The sequence below is a fragment of the Saccopteryx leptura genome, chromosome 1 (assembly GCF_036850995.1).
Source record: "Saccopteryx leptura isolate mSacLep1 chromosome 1, mSacLep1_pri_phased_curated, whole genome shotgun sequence".
Classification (NCBI taxonomy): Eukaryota; Metazoa; Chordata; class Mammalia; order Chiroptera; family Emballonuridae; genus Saccopteryx; species Saccopteryx leptura.
Genome location: NC_089503.1, coordinates 288,136,128 through 288,152,980, shown reverse-complemented (window position 1 = coordinate 288,152,980; position 16,853 = coordinate 288,136,128). Strand labels below are relative to the sequence as shown.

The following is a 16,853-nucleotide window of genomic DNA, read 5'->3' as shown; positions in this document are numbered from 1 at the left end:
CCCCCCCCCCCCCCCCCCCCCCCCCCCCCCCCGCTGCCACTGCCATACACACAGACCCCTCCAGCCCCTGCCTCCTGTTCACCTCACAGGATTTGGTGAGAATGGGGACTGGGCCATCCTGAGAAAAGGCAGCCTTGCTTTTCAAAGTTTCCTTGGATTGAAGGGAAGCTGAGGGGGAAGGGCCCAGCTTAGTGGAACCACACAAAGGAAAGCGCCTCCAATGCCAGGGACCAAGCAGATCACTGCCCGTCCAGAATGAGAATGAGTTCTGCTCTTGTTACCCTTTGCAAAGGAATGTTCTGGAGATTGTGGCGGGCACAAGAGGCCATCCTGTATGGCTTAAGGAAACAAGAGGGGAAGGAAAATATGTTCATTCTTCTTTCTTCAGACATCCATAGTAGGTCATCTCTGTTTTGTGGGTCATGCACATGTGACAAAATCTTTATGTTCCCAGTATCCCATCCATTTCCACGAAGGATGAAAAATCTTTCTGCACCAGCTTCCTCCCTGGTAGTGTCAGTTTGCTCACTAAATCTATCTGACACACATTTCAACTCTTAATACTGTATCTATTTTCCTACAGTTTGTCCTTCCTAAGAATGGGCTTCTTTGTGTGCATAAATATCAGTACATTTGAAAATAAATAATTCTGCCCTTAATTGCCTCTTTTCTTTAGAAATGCGTCTTTCAATAATATCTCTCCTTGCCCAGGCCTGTTGCCACTGTTCATAAATTAAGATAATTTGTAGTAATTAACCTTCACTAGGAGGAATAAAAACGTGCTGTATGTTAGCAAGGATTTCTAAAATACCTGAGGAAGGGTCATTTTATATTTAAGGTCAGGTGTGTGCATTTCATAAGGAAATGTCACCCAGAGTTGACTTTCTTCATGTCATTGCCCCCCACTCCTCTTCAGACTGAGTGGAGGACACTCTGCCTGCCTCTCTTCTCTTTCTTATTGCAAAATTTTGAGAGAGATGTGTGTGTGGTTCTCTTCTCAAATCTAATTTAGTCTTGGTATTGTATCACTAGTATATATTATCAGACCCATTTGCATACACGAGGCTAAAAAACTCTAAACTGATTCTCCAAGAGTCCAGAGATAGGCTTGAGCTAATTCCTTAACTTTGAAATTGCAGGCAAATGACTCTCTGTGAGTTTTGAAAGAGATCAGTAGCTCTTGCTGAATTCTCAAAGGGCTGCACTACCTCCCACACTTAAGAAGTGCTGCTTTAATCTGTCCTCTACTCCATTGTCACAACACCTTGCCCATCAGTTCTCTTTTCAACATAACTTTGGTTAAAATGTTGATGTTTTGTTTATCATGATTTTTTTGCATTTATTTTGATTTTTAAATAATGCATTAGCCTACTATTATTTTCTACGATTACTAAGGTTTTTGACATGACTTTCAAGTTTGTACCTGAGGCAAGTACTTGCCTCGCCATCAGCCTTGTCCTGAGCGGGTCCCCTGATCCAGCCTTCCCTCCTCCAGCCTCTCACCTGCTCCAGCCCTTTCTCTACACCTCCCGCTGAGCCACTTCCGTGGGCACACTGGGAATGCCAATCCCTGCCTTAGAGTCCTGTGCCAGCCTCATAGCTCTCACAGGAAGGAGCCTTCCTTCACACAGTTCACAACAACCCTTATTCTTACAAGTGAGCTGCAGAAAGTTTTTCAGTCTCCTTTAGACAGGTAACAAAGCACCATTAATCTGCTATCTAATCTCTGTCCTGCCTGTCCTGTGGTGGCGCAGTGGATAAAGCGTTGACCTGGAATGCTGAGGTCACCAGTTCGAAACCCTGGGCTTGCCTGGTCAAAGCACATATGGGAGTTGATGCTTCCTGCTCCTCCCCCCTTCTCTCTCTCTCTCCCTCCTCTCTCTAAAATAAATAAATAAAAACTAAAAAAAAAAATGTTTAATCTCTGTCCTATCCACACCCCCCAAAAGCACTGAGCACACCCTGTGTACCAGGCACAGTGTAAAACCTTTAAGTGAGTTATCTTATTTTATACCTAAATTTGCTCTCAGAGCTAACTGCTATTCTTGGCCCATTTTAACTCTGGGGAAACTGAGGTTTAGAGATATCACTTACCCAAGGCTGCTGAGCTAGTAGGTGGCAGGACCCATATTTGAGCTCAGGATTATCTAAGTCCAAAACCCAAGTTTTTATCTAAATGTTGCATTCCTCTCACTATGTTGGGCTTGCTGCTCAATAGCAGAAATGAGAGGAACATGTTCTAAGTCATGTTTCTGAGGGTGAGTGGCAGGTCCCAGACCAGTTTTACTGTCAACAGGTTTGCTGATAAAAATCCCTTTGTGGATAAAACTGAGTGACCCCCCCCCCAAATCTACCAAATGGAGTTTATAAGAAAAAAATGAAGGGAATTGAATATAACGTTGGATCTGAACATGAACATGTAGTATTCTTGCTCTTGGGGTTTTATACAAAAGACAGGAGTATAACCTTCCAACTTCCACTTGGAATCTGAGTGCTGAGATATAGAGTAACCTTGGAGACAAGAATAAGAAATGTTTTGGTACTTCAATTCCCTAGTAACCAACTTTGCATGTCGAAAGCAGTTTCGATTAACTAGCACATCCAAAGTCGGAAGCCAACCTAGTGGAGTGAGAATGCCGGAACTTGTCAAAGTACATCCAAAACCAGCAGGTCCAAGACCATTGTGGGAACTGGGGGAGACAGCCTGGCCAGTGCAAAGGGAAAGGGCCCAGGAAAGTCCCCTGGAAAGTGGTCTGGGTAGCAGAGGGCTTGAAGGGCTCTGACGATACAGTGTTTTATTGTGGAAGGTTTATTTATTCTAAGGGAACCCCCGCCTGCTGCATCGTGTGTGGAAGTCAGAGTGACTCTCTGGGCACTGCTCTGAGTTCTGAATCTAAACCAGACCTACCATGAGAAGTTGAGTTTCCGGTTTATTATTCCTAAATCCCTTGCATTTTAAAAGTAGATTTTAGAGTGTGAGGGGCTTTTATATCCATTATTTCCTTTGACCCAGAAGCAGTTCATTGGACTGATAGAGAAGACCTAGACCTGGATTTCTGCTCTTAGGCCCATTGTAACCTTGACAACGTCCCTCAGCCTCTCTGAGCTTCAGTTTCTTTTGCATGTATGGCTGTGCCATCTGTAGCTCAATCATAGAATAATGCTGGGATGACATGGGTGTGACAGTGTCTGATAATGGTAAAGAACTGCGTGGCCCTAAGTGTCTGCCCTGTTGTGAATGGCGTTGGGTGGGATAGGAGTGGCAGTCGCAGCCTGCAGGGCTGGCCCACAGATGGATTAGTGATCCTAGGGATTTGGGGCTGAACAGTGTGGCATTAGTTGGGATGCCAGGCTTGACGTGAGAATCACTGAGCAATCCCCTTCCACTACATGCATGCTCATTTTAATTCTTAACACATGCTCCTAACAGTTAGCAATTTTATTTCCCAGAAGGTAGAAGAATCAAGGGAGGGGATTGCTGCTGCTAATTTGGACTCAAGTATGACAAATGAAGAGGAATTAGTTAGAAAAGTAGAAATGAACTTTTGGTGAGAATGAAAACATCATCTTAGAACTGGGAGGAGAAATAAAAGACATGGTCAGATGTGTGTTTCTTGACTTGAAGAAGGCAAATTTTAAATTTAGAGAAAAAAAAAGCACGTATAGTTCCATGATCTGAAATGTTAAAACACACATCAGAAGAGTCAGGGTGCTTTTGAAAATGGAATTCTGATATGTCAACTGTGCATGGCACTTACTATGATGGGAAAGGAGAGAGACAACCAAAGACTGATAGGATGTATTGGGGATATTCCCTGATAAACTCAACTTTTAAATAGATTTTTTAAAAATACACAAGTAACACAGGCTTAATATAGAGAATTGGAGGATGAAATTGAAAAGGAAATAGCAAACATCACCTTTAATTCTACTGAGTGACAGTGGCTGTTAACATTTGTATGTTTCGTTATAATATTTTTCTGTGCATTTTTGAGGTTATAATTTATGTATACACATGCAACTCGTTTTCCCATTTGAGTAGATACCCTTTATAAATATTATATTACTGCCTGTGTAATTTTTTTTATCAGCAATATTGTTCATGGTTTACTTAACTCTTCCTTATTGATGTTCCCAGTTTTCCACTATTTAAAAATAACATGGCAGTGAACATCTTTGTGCATGAATGATTTTTCTGCATCCCAAATTATTTCTTTAAGGTAGAATCTCAGAAGTTAACATCTATAGGACTCTTAAACCATCACCTAGGTTGTTTGCTGGAAAGATCATGCCAATTTATCTTCCCACTGTTTTGTTTACCAGTCCACTGAGCCTGGATTTTAAAAAGAGGTAAAGAGTGGATGACAGAGCAACTTACTAGAAAGAAAAATATAAAAGATAAATATATATACGATACACTTTTAGATCTAGAATGTTAAAAGTAAATGATCTGGAAACTGGAAAATGCTTGAGAAAAAGAGAACAGTGAGTCTTGGGGCGCAGTATAAGAATAAGCACGTCATCCGCATGCAAATAGGGTTGAACGCAGGGTTGACATTGACAAATGGCAGAAAAAATTTCTCTCCTCCTTCCCACTCTTCTATCAAGGAGGATGATCGTCAAACAGGTAGGGCCAACGTTGACAGAAGGGAATTGAAGCCCAAACCGGGTGAATTGGTTATAAAAGTGAATCTAAGTTATTCTAAATAAATTCAAGGCCCTTGGCCCAAACAAATGACAGCCCAGAATAGAGAACTTACAAAGGTGAAAGATAGGCCACCGACAGTGATCCCTAAGGGGTATAGAAAATGGAAGAGGTACTAAAAGAATATGAGCTATTATTTATCTGATATTTAGAATAGAAAAGGGAAAAAGGAGTGTATGTACAGACTAAAAACAACTCTTTTTTTTTTCTTTCATCTAACTTCCAGATGAAATTCAGGACAGATTCTCACACATGACCACTTAAGAAGTTATCTCTAGTAACCAACCTCCTGCTGCTTCTCTTTCTCTTCAATAAGGTTGCTATAATTTTGTAGTTATTATATTTCTAGATATCAGGAAAGTGGGTCTTTGAATTTTGGGTAGTGTCTTTATGGCTGACCTTGGAAAATGTCACCCAAATACCAGAATATTTAGATGGATTGATACTTGACCACCTGTACGCAAAAGGAACCAATCACTTGGTCAGTAGCCATCAGAAAGGAGGTGGCCTGGGGTGTGTCACCAGGGTGCTCCCCTCTTAGCCTTCCCCTAATCAGCACTTTGCCAGGAACCTGTTGGAGTGACAGATGCTTATTGAAGCTGCAGATGACATGAAGCTACAAAGTATAGATAATACTAGAAATAGATTCGAATCTAGAGAGACTACAGCAGGCTGGTGTGGTGGGAGTAACACCGAGATGAAAATAACAAGATGAAATCTGATATTTATTAACATGCATTGTTACATTTGGGTTCCCAACACTAGCTGTATATATGAAAGGTAGGGTGGTTGTAAACATGGTAATGGTAATAACAATGGTAGAAAAACAATCACTAATATTTGCTAGATGCTTGTTCTGCAACAATGTGTTTTATACCATCATCATTTGTATAATCTTATTCTATACTAACTCTATGTCATCCGCAGATTTGATAAGCACAGCATTTCTATTTAGTGCTACTTACTTTACAGATTGAAAGCTGCCCCCATTTTCCAGTGGAGGCAATTGAGACACAGAGAGGTTAAGTACCTTGTTGAGGTCACTGAGCTGGGAAATAGTTTCCATGCTAGAGCTCGGTGCCTGCATACTTAATTATTAAGCACTGTGAAAATTCACACCATTACTGGAACTTTTCTCTTTTTTAATAATGAATTTAATTTGATTTCCTTCCCAAACACCAAAATAAGCTTAGACAGAGAGATCAGTGCTTAATAATAAGGACTTTGGGCCAGACCAGCTGGGTTCACATGTTGGCTTTTCCATTTCCTGGCTGTGTGACTTTGGCCAACTCACTTAACTTCCCACTACTCCAGTGTTCTCCTCTGTCAATGGGGATAGTGATTGTTTATCACCCGGGATTGCCTATGGGGATGAAATGAAATAAATTCTGTACAGAAAGCATTTAGAACAGTGCCTTGCAAGTATTTGCTGTTATTATTAGGCTACTTTAGAAGCAATATGGTGAGGTGTTAGGAGCTGGGATTATGGAACCAGACTACCTGGGTTTTTCATTTTAGCACCACCATTTCCATCTCTTGTGTGCTATAGTTTTCTCATTGCTGAAAGAGGAGAATAATCCTGGCAGTGAAGATGCAGTGTAAGTGCTCAATAGTTGTTAGTGTGACTATCAATAGAAGTATATTGTCCAGAGAAAGAACGGTTCTAGCCCTGCTCTGGTACTCTGTTTAGGAATGGGAGCCAAACAGGATCTCTGGAGGAGGTAGGCAGGCTGGGGAGGGTACAAAAACTACAATACAGAACTTACGTTTGGACCGATTAAGAACATTTCACCTGAAGGCAAGATGACTAAGCAAGGAAGTGACAACTTTCCTCACTTATGTCAGGGCTTGTGGACTTGTTCAGTGTCATCGAATCAAGTTATGAGACAACATGAGATGTCGGAAAGTCGGGTAACCTGGGGCAGCTTTAATCACGGTTCGATCTCTCCTGGCTTCAGTTTCCTAATGAGTAAGACGGGAAGGGGTTTCATTGCTGAGGTGTCTTCTGTCTTTTATGATTCTCTCTCTAAACCCTAGAATCTGTAGCAAATTCTTGTTTATACAGAAAGTGTGGGTGAAAGGATGTTTTTGATTAATGTAGACTCCAGCTAAAGAGCTTGAGCTGAGTGTTGTTCTAACCGATAAAATCATCTAGTGACTCTGAGCCCTCTATTTCCTCATTTGATAAACTGAAATGAGAATACGACAGATTTCACGGGGCGTTTGTGAGAATTCCATGCGGTGATACATGTGAAAGCACCTGTTAAAGTGTTATGTTTATTATTGCCATTGCCGGGTTATCACTTTTCCAAGAATTAGACTATACTGAAACACTCTTAAGCACTACTAAACTCATTGAGTCTGGGGGCGGGGGTGGGGTGGGGGGGAGGGGGATGCATGGATAAGCTTAGTGTAATCGCTGTGAGTACAGACCCTGAAACCAGACTGCCTGGGTTTGACCCTTAACTCCTCTGGTCACCGTGTCCATATGACCTTGGGTAAATCCCTTAAATACACTGGGCCTTGGTTCCCTCATCTAAAACACTGTCTCACAGGGCTGCTGTGAGCATGCAGTCAAAGGAACTAATATCCATAAAGTCCTTAGAATAGTGACAGAAATGCTTAACACATTGAGTAAGTTAAATGGTCCTGTTAGACCCAAGCAGCCCCTGGGTCTAAGGCTGTGTTACATTAGACTCAGTGACAGCCAGGCCTGTCTGTGGGCCCAGGTTTGAGTAGAGGGGGCTTCTTATTTCTCAGTTAAAATTACAAAGCTCATTCTACAGTCACAACCTTTTATTCTATTGAAGTAAAAAGCCAACAGCAGTGAAACTTGACTTTGAACACTTTGAAAGTTTATCGAACCTCTTTCAAGCTCAGTGAAGGTGTTTGCCGTTTCTGTATGCTAATGGAGACTAGCATCTCTGTTGCCTTTATTGAGTGGCTTCGAGCAGGTAGCCTGCACTGTCAGGGTCCCCTTTGTAAAACTGCTAGGATGATCGTTGTGTTCCCTGGACTGACTGGAACTTGCCGGTTCCTTTGCACACAAGCCCAGAGGGCTCACTCGGGTCCCTGTGAGGGGGTTTCCAGCCGGTGGCCCGGCTGCTGCAGGGGCCGGGCTGTGGGAGAGACAAATGGGAAGTGAAAAGAGAAACCATCCTTCTTAACCGGCAGGGCTGTTTGGAATATGTGACTCTTCTTGCATTTAGTGAAAAGATTACCCATGACTATTTTCTTCCATAGAATGTAAAGAACCTCAAATTACTACTTGCGTCCCCCACCCTCTCCCGCCCCGCCCCCTCCGTTTCCGTGTAGCCTCTCCAGAAACTTCAGCATTTTACTCTCGTTTCCCTCCCGGCGGGATTCAGTTCTGTATTTGCTTTGCCACTTGCACTCCCAGTAAGCTCGTCCTACATTTTCCTGGTTCTGACCAAGCGTTCTCTGCTCTGTGGCCCTCTCGCCACCAGGGCTTGCTTAGGCCCAGCCTGACTTGGAACCTCATAGCTGTCCCCTTGTGGCTGGCTGTACCGTGCTCCTTGTGTGAAGGGGAGGAAGTGAAAAGTCCCTAATGACAAATCATTATGCTGTTCAAAGGTGACTGGCACCATTGACAGTAATAGGAAGTAAACTTTAAGGTGTTTTTTTTTAAGATTTTATTCATTTTAGAGAGAAGAGAGAGAGAGAGAAGGGGGGGGGGGGCGAGCAGGAAGAATCAACTCCCACATGTGCCTTGACCGGGCAAGCCCAGGGTTTTGAACCGGTTACCTCAGTGTTCCAGGTCAATGATTTATCCACTGCACCACATAGGTCAGGCAAACTTTAAGGTTTTTAACCCGTTCAAAAGTTGAGATTTTGATGAGCCATCCTCACACCCACTCCTACCTCACTGTGATTCAAGATGTGCGTTTTCAAAGTTATTGGAAAGAGTTGGGGTGTCCCCCTGTATCCAAGGACCATTTTTTTATAAATAAATTTTTATTAATGTTACTGGGTGACATCAATAAATCAGGGTACATATATTCAAAGAAAACATGTCCAGGTTATCTTGTCATTCAATTATGTTGCACACCCATCACCCAAAGTCAGATTGTCCTCCGTCTCCTTCTATCTAGTTTTCTTTGTGCCCCCTCCCCCTCCCCCTACCCCTTCCCGTTCCCCTCCAAGGACCAATTTTAATAGGCATTGCTTCTTGGCCCAGTTATGAGTCTAAAACAAAACCTTGAATTCTTAGTAGCCACTTTATTCTAAAGATTATAGTGCAGTAACATACTGTACATTATTACTTTATAATGCCTCTTTTATGTTCTATGTAAAAAAAAAAGATAAAGCTTCAAAGCAAAACAAAGCCTACTAAATGCCCATCCCTATTATTCCAATGCTTATAGATCTTCAATGATGCCCTATGCAATGGACCAGTTTTGAAGGTACTTCCACAGAGTTTAAGGAAGATAGTGACCATTCTTCAAAACTAGACTTTCAAAGGAACCACTTGGAGGACAGAGCCCAAGGCATGAGTAAAGGCCCTGGGCCTTCTCCAGGGGATCTGAGCCATTCGTCCCTGGGACTGATGAGTGGCCCATCCAAGTAGACCAGACAGTTCTTTGTCATGCTTTATTTAAAGATGGAAGGGGATTCTTTCCAAGATCAAACTGAAGGACGCTTTTGTAGCTCACTCATGAAGTCTCCTTAGCAAGTTTAGGGAACTAAATAGAGAGACCAAGGCTCCTTTTAACAAACACTGATTCCATTGCATTTGAACGATTAATTTATACAATATGTACAATTTTAGAGAATGAAGCTCTGTTGAGCATCTAGCTGTTTCTAACCCATCCATTCTCAAAGATTTTGGTCTCAGGACGCCTTTCTAATATTAAAAATTATCGATGACCTCAGAGAGCTTTGCTCATATGGAATTTATCTATAGTTACCAGATTGGAAATTAAAACTGAGAATTTAAAAAAATGTTTGTTAACTTTCTAAAAAATTAAAAGCCAAACATATAGTAGCATAAATATATATATTTCTAAATATATTTTCCAAACAAAAAAAAAAATAGTGAGAAGAGCGTCATTGTTTTACATTTTTGCAAATCTCTTTAATGTCTGGCTTCATAGAAGATGGCTGGATTCTCATCTCTACTGCCATACCACATGTTCTGTAGCCTCTAGAAAATTCCACTGTATATTCATGAAAGAATGAGAGTGAAAAAAGGCAGATAACCTTTTGATGTTGTTAGGAAAAGAGTTTTGACTTCATGGACCCCTAAAGGTTTTGAGAACCATCAGGGATCTCCAGATCACAGTTTGAGAACCACTGTTCTAAATCGTTGGAATGATATCAAAGATTTCTCACAACATCAAAATATCAAAACTAAAAGTTAGACTCCCAGTCAGACTTCTAGACCAAGATCCGTCCTGAGCTGCAACCCTCCCTTTGACCCACTTCTGGTCCGACTCAGAGTCCAAGTACCACACCCACCATTAAGTTCTAACATCAGCAAGTAGAATAAAAAGGCACAAGACCTGTTCTCCTTACTCTGCCCCATCATTCCCAGAGGCGAGACTGATAGTTTCCCAGAGACTAAGCTAATGGCTCTTCCTGGAAGAAGTTTCAGGGAACACTTCATTATTTGGCAGCTCAGGAAGGTCAAGCCCAGCTCTGGAACATTCTCACTTCAAAAGGACGCTGGGTTACAGTCAGATCAGCTCTGGCTTTAAGGTCCCCTTCAAAGGCTGTTGACACGGGTCATGACTCTGAGCCCCTGTGGGTACATCAGGCTCCCATAGAGCTGTTCCTTTAGGGCAAACCTGGAATCAAAACATCCTCTGGAGAATGGCAAGGAAAGGCTGGGCTCTAAGACCACGGTCCTTTAAAGACATAAAAAAGGATTTGTTTTCTCATTTTTGTCTCTACATATAAAGTTTATTTGCTATCACCCATTAGCACTTAAGAAGCTTGAGTTTTAAGCCTTTGCATAGTACAAACGTTCATGTACATCCTCGTGCCACCATCCAGAGTATTATCGTACAAAAACTTTTATTTTAAAAATGTGTACAGCAACGTTAAAAAAAAGGCAAATGTATGTTCTTCTTGTTTCCATAAATTGGTTATCAGACAAACATGATTTTAAGTTAATAAAACTGGAACTGGAAATAATTTTATTTTTTGAAAAAGAACTCACTCCCAGGGGTCAGCACACATGAAAAAAACTCACTACTCAAAGGGTTAACCTGGGATTCAAAGTTGAACATAAGGCTCTTCAGATATGGAGACTCAATTTTGTTAACCATTCAGAAATCTTTCCCCTTTATTCCAACTGTTTAACTGACCAGACCCTTTCTTTCTCTCTCTCTCTCTTTCCCTCTCTCTCTCTCTCTCTCTCTCTCTCTCTATTTCTGTCTTGCTCTCCCTCCAACAGGCTTGCAGCCAATTTACTGGAGCAGGGATGACGTAGCCCAGTGGCTCAAGTGGGCTGAAAATGAGTTTTCTTTAAGGCCAATTGACAGCAACACGTTTGAAATGAATGGCAAAGCTCTCCTGCTGCTGACCAAAGAGGACTTTCGCTATCGATCTCCTCATTCAGGTGAGAGTCTGGACTCTTGACACATGCTCAGCTTTAAAAAAAATCTGTCAGTCAGGGGTTGGCCTTTGCCACTGCTCATCCAGCCCCCCAAAACCTCCACTGTAGGTCACCATGGGCGCGAGGACAACGGCCCGGCGTCGCAGAAAAAAGATCCGGCTGACATATGCCAGTTTGAGGGGAGAAGAAGAGAGATTTCCAGGTCAAGGGGAAACTTTCAAGGTTCAGAGAAGTAACCCAGTTAGGACCTCCTGTCACTGAAATGTAAGGGAACTAGCTGTGCTACCACATAAAGAAGCAGCTGCCTTGTCTGGCACCTACAGGCTGAAAAGAGGGGCCTGAGAGTGAGTGTGGTTGTGAACTGCTCGGGAGGGCAGGGGAATGAGCCCTGTGGAGGAAGCTAGGCAAGAAAGGCAAGCAAAAATGAGGGAACGGGAGATAAGGACTGGGCAGGTGGAGACCCTATAGTAGCCAAGGCAAGTTTAGAAATAAACTCAAAAGGTCTCAGGTGATGTCCTTAGGAAGTACTGAATTTTTTTTTTGAAGTCATGCATCTTGTAGCTTGTAGAAATACTCAACAGTACAAATGGAGGTTTCCTAGTTAGATCTAACTAGGAAGATTTGTCCAAAAGAGGGCTGCTAAGGCCACAAGGGAACATTTAGTGCAGTAAGGAGTGTTTGTACCTGCAAAGTCTATTAATGATGTAGATCAGACCTCAAACATACTTTCCAGTTTTTTTAATCCTAAATTTGATGCATGTAACTATTTGGAAACTCCATATGTCAAAGGGGATCTTTGGTCTCGGGTTTATGCCTCTTGAGTATCTTCTTATTCAAGTACCAACAGGCTCTCCTTCTGTTGATTCTCGCTGGCTGGACTTGTCTGGCAGAGACCCTCTCTCACTGACCAAGGGCAGATCCTGCGCAAGGTCTTGGCATAGTCTCCAACTCTGTTCAACCCTTATTTTCCCCTGGAGGCCTGCCATAAGTTAATAAACTAACCGTCATGAGGAAATGTCCCCTGTCCCAGGGGGTGAGATAAGGATAGAGAACAGGCTTTCTTTTGCTTTTCCCAATTTCAGCAGACCGTTTATATGAGGAAATGACAAAGAGGAAGTTTCCCCCAGGAGTGTAGATGTTACTGAAACTGGAAGGCTTATTATCTCTGAAAAACAGATAATTTTTTAAAAGGTTTTATAGGGGACACAACCATACCTGAAATAGTTTTGTCTCAAATCATTGATTTTTTTATCATCGCTTTTTAGTCAGAGAATAAGAAAACTATAAAACAACCACATACATAAAACTAACAACATAAAAGGAACCTAGATAGTTCCTTTTAATTTAATGCAAAAATACTTCCCTTTTCTGTTCCAGTGGAGACTCAAAGATATTATGTTTAAAGACACAAAGTTACCTATCTGGAGAAAAAGAACTCTCCCTCTTTTCTGTTCCAGAGAAACCATTTATGTAAGACAAACAAAGGAGAACCCAGGGACGTGCTTTCGCTGGGTTTGACTTAGACCTTGGGCAAGCTTTCCTTCCCGAGTCTTTGCGAATTCCCCCCTCATCATATCTCAGGTGTTCCTTTTTCTTGCCGACTTATTTTTCTCTCCAGTGCCCCTTTCAACTTTACTTATGAAGCTAGGTTTTCTCTGCTCCAAGCTGGAAGCAAAGATATGCAAAAGCCTGTCAGCAGTTCCTTGCTACTTTGTCAAGTCTTGGCTGGCATGGGCCATGTGGAGGACGGGATAGGATCCTGCTGTGCAGTCAGATAGGCAGGGCTGCACTGAGCCTACCGGCAAGGGAAGCTGGGGAAGGCAGAGAGCAGAGTGGGCGGGTCTCGGGAAAGAATGAATGGAGTTGGTTTATGACATGACATGAAGGATGGGTGGAACTGAGTGGGTGGAGGGGAGAAGGAGAACGTTCTGGGTAATTGGAGCAGCACTGGCCTATTATATTTGGATAACTGGCCTATTATATTTGGGTGACGGTGAGAAAGCCCACCTGATGAGTGGAAAGGGCAGGAGGTAGGAAGGCCAGCTAAGCTGATTCATTAGTCTGGACATGAGGTGCTTAGACCACAGTTAGGTGGGGGCAGTAGAAATTCATTCCATGAATATTCCCTGAATAGCCCTAAGCCAGTGGTACAGGAGGAGTACAGGCTCAGGAAGCTGAGGGTTAGGAGAGGTGATTTCTGCTGGATTGTCCAATGAAGCTCAGGGGTATAGTCATGGAGACGGACTTTGAAAGTTAAGCAAGGGGGAGGTGAAGAAAGGTGTTGAGGAGGTGTGGGCCAGTTTGTGTGGCGGAGGAGTTCAGAGCTGAGGCTACATAAGCTAGATTCTCTATTTGAAACACTGTTCATCATCGCTCCTCAGCCCTCCCTTGCTTGTCTCCTTGTCACTGTATTTCAAGTGCTGCCGCTCTCTCCAGGAAAGCATTCCCTGGTTCCCTCCCCCTTTCCTGGTTCCCTCCTACCTTCCTCCCTCCACCTCTGTCAACCTCTGGGGCTGATACTGTTCCTCTTTTATCTCAGAGCCTTTCCAAATTTTGTCATGGCTACACACACACACACACACACACACACACACACACAGGGTATGTGATTGTTTCTATACTAGAAAGTTCAAGTTCAGTTTGGGCAGGGGCTGTGTCCTATTTAAGCCTCCACATCTCTAGCATCTATCATAGTACATGGCATCCAGCTGGTACTCAGTAAATACTGGTTGAATTATTAGCCAACATGAGAGGACCTGAATGCCCAAGTTAAGATCTTTGGATTTTATTTTGCAGGTAATAGGAAACCACTGAAAAGTTTTGATGTAGAGAATGATAAGATTGGTGCTCTCCCTTTGGAACAGATAGTTGCCATCAGTGCATGGAGTAGATTCACTGAGCCACTAAAAGGAGAAAAGCTAGTTAGAACGCTATGCGACAGCCCTAATGCAAGCCACTGAGATCCAGAACTGGGTCAGTGTAACCAAAATAATAGTGACTTCAGGCACAGGGTAGTTAGCTAAGATAAGGTGGCTCTGGAAGCAGGTCGTTCTAGCAAAGCAATGCCAGGAAGACATGCCGTGTTCTGCAAGTGGACATGGGGGGATAAGAGCCCAGGCCAGAGCTGAGAATAATAGATTTGCGCATCATTCCCATTACATTGAGCTAGGATAAAGATAAATTTATAATACAGGTAATTTAATTAAGGTATCAACCAGAAAGCAATGGACAGAATTTCAAGGTGATTCCAGCCAGTAGGGACTACAATAAAACTTACCACAAAAGAGAGGAGTATTGTCAGAGTTTGAGAAACGGAACTCAGGAGTTGATGATACCCTTCTTGTGAAATGGCCCCCCAGCAGGTCATGAAGACATAATATACAATTCAGGCGTCCCCAAACTACGGCCCACGAGCTGCATGCAGCCCCCTGAGACCATTTATCTGCCCCTGCCGCACTTCCGGAAGGGGCACCTCTTTCATTGGTGGTCAATGAGAGGAGCACTGTATGTGGCAGCCCTCCAATGGTCTGAGGGACAGTGAACTAGCTCCCTGTGTAAAAAGTTTGGGGACCCCTGATACATATTCGTGTTCTCCATAAGTAGAGACAAGGTATAGATACAAAATCTTTTTTCTGTCTCTCAGGTGTAACATTTGCCACAGCTGCTTCTGACATAGGCTTTCTGCTTTCTTCGTTTGGTGTAGTGGATGTCCTGACGCTGGGTTCCACCCAGGGCTCTTCTGCAGATCACATCACTTCATTTACCCTTCTTTTCCTCATCCATAAAATGACATTTTCACCCTGTGGCTCCGAAGCTCCCCTCACCTCTTAAAGGTTCAGTCCAACTTCAACCACTAAAACAACATTAAGCTCCTAGTAAGCAGTAGGACTTCCCACTCCATGGGCAGAGAGTAAATACTTTGATCTCCATCAACTTATATCCCTTGTAAAAGTACACTTCATCCACTTTTGTCCTGTCTTTCCTTGACCCTTTTTTGCTGCCTAAGAAGACTCATCAGCAGTGTCTCACTGATCATGGAACCACTGATTATGGTGCCCCGTCACCATGAGTGGATGTTTATAGCTTCCTCCCGGCCACGCTTCCTGCCTGGCCTCTCCAGCCTTATGCTTTCTGAATATGGAAATAACATTCCTGATACAACTCTGTCCAATATAGAGAGCAGAGAACAGAACTCTATGAATTATAATGACCTAAAATATTAATATACCTTAGATCCAAATATGGTAGCTTCTCTGAAATCTACATTCTTTAATCAGTTTAACAAACTACTCTTATCCTGTCCTCATCGAGAACAAGGTCCTTCATTTTCAACCATTAGACTAAAGCAGGGAACTAGACCATCTCTAAACAGAAGATTTCAAAAATTGAAGATAAATGGGATATTTTCTTTGGAATACTCTCCCAAACAGAAGATATAGCAAGATGATAAATTGATAACGTTTGCAAAGCTGAAGAATAAATGTAGAGTTATCTCTCTTTATAAAACCTCATGTGGACAGAATAATTTTCCCTAGTCCTTGAGCTACTACATAGTTGCAATATGACGTGGTCTGAGATGGTTTAAATTGAAAGCAGTATTTGATCACTTGACCACTTTGAGACTCTGAGAACACATTAGTAAGAAGGAACAGACAGTTAACATTGATTTAACTCTTACTTAGAGTTATCTATTGCAAGACATTCAGGCAGAATGGATTTAGGTATATTATGTATATGAAAAACACAAGTTGTCATCAATTTAATTATATTAGACTTTCTATCAATGCTAAAAAAGAAAAGAAAAATATTTTCAAAGTTTCTTCAATTCAGCAATAAATGTACTGGGGATTTACTAATCAGTTCTTTAGTATACTGGAGTGTGATATAACAAGTGATTTCTTTCCAACCCACCAGAACCTTTGTCTTTGGAAATATGTTTTGCTTGTGACCTTCGAATACAGTTAAATTTCCTTTCAAAATTAAACTGAAAGTACTGATCTTATCTACATATAGTTCCTTGGACCAACTTGCCAATTAATGTCTGTGAAGCAATGGTAGGTGGCTTACTCGATTGAATAACTATGTCAACTGCCTGATTTTAAATCGGATCGTGGTCTTTTGAGGCTATGGGTCGGGAGGGGAAGAGTAGTCCGAAAGTGTGGGAGCTGCAGCAGACATGACTTTGACTGAAGACACCCAGAGGTGACTCTTTCTTTTTCTTACTGTGTCTTTGAGCAAAGAAAAAAAAAAGTGTATTACACATCAGAGAAACGCTTAAATAAGCCAATTACATGAAAGCCATTTAATTTCTTAACACTTCACCGGTCCCCTTTGTGAAATGATGATAACTGATCCCTAATACAGAGTGGTGTTAGAACGTGTAAAACTGGAGCACTTTTTAATAAAGCATGTACCCCTTTCACAATAGTATTTTTCCTCACAAGCTTATTCTTTTATCTTACCATATATTCTTTATGTAGCAGAAAGCAGTTGTCTTAGTAGATACCATTTCTAACTGATTTACTCTTGTCTTAAATACGATATTCAAATTTTTTCACAACCTGCTCC

The 16,853-nt window shown here is 42.1% G+C and overlaps 1 protein-coding gene across 6 annotated transcripts in view; it reads left to right on the top strand.

The window, feature by feature from the left end:
- Positions 1-16,853, top strand: part of ETV6 (ETS variant transcription factor 6) — a 236,615-nt gene that overhangs the window by 174,400 nt on the left and 45,362 nt on the right. For 5 of the 6 annotated variants that reach the window (XM_066355570.1, XM_066355562.1, XM_066355555.1 and 2 more), the window contains one exon: positions 11,124-11,288. The exons of the other annotated variant lie outside the window; for it this stretch is intronic. In XM_066355570.1, the coding sequence (XP_066211667.1) occupies positions 11,124-11,288 (165 nt within the window). The remainder of the gene's footprint in view (positions 1-11,123; positions 11,289-16,853) is intronic. 6 annotated transcript variants of the gene reach the window in all.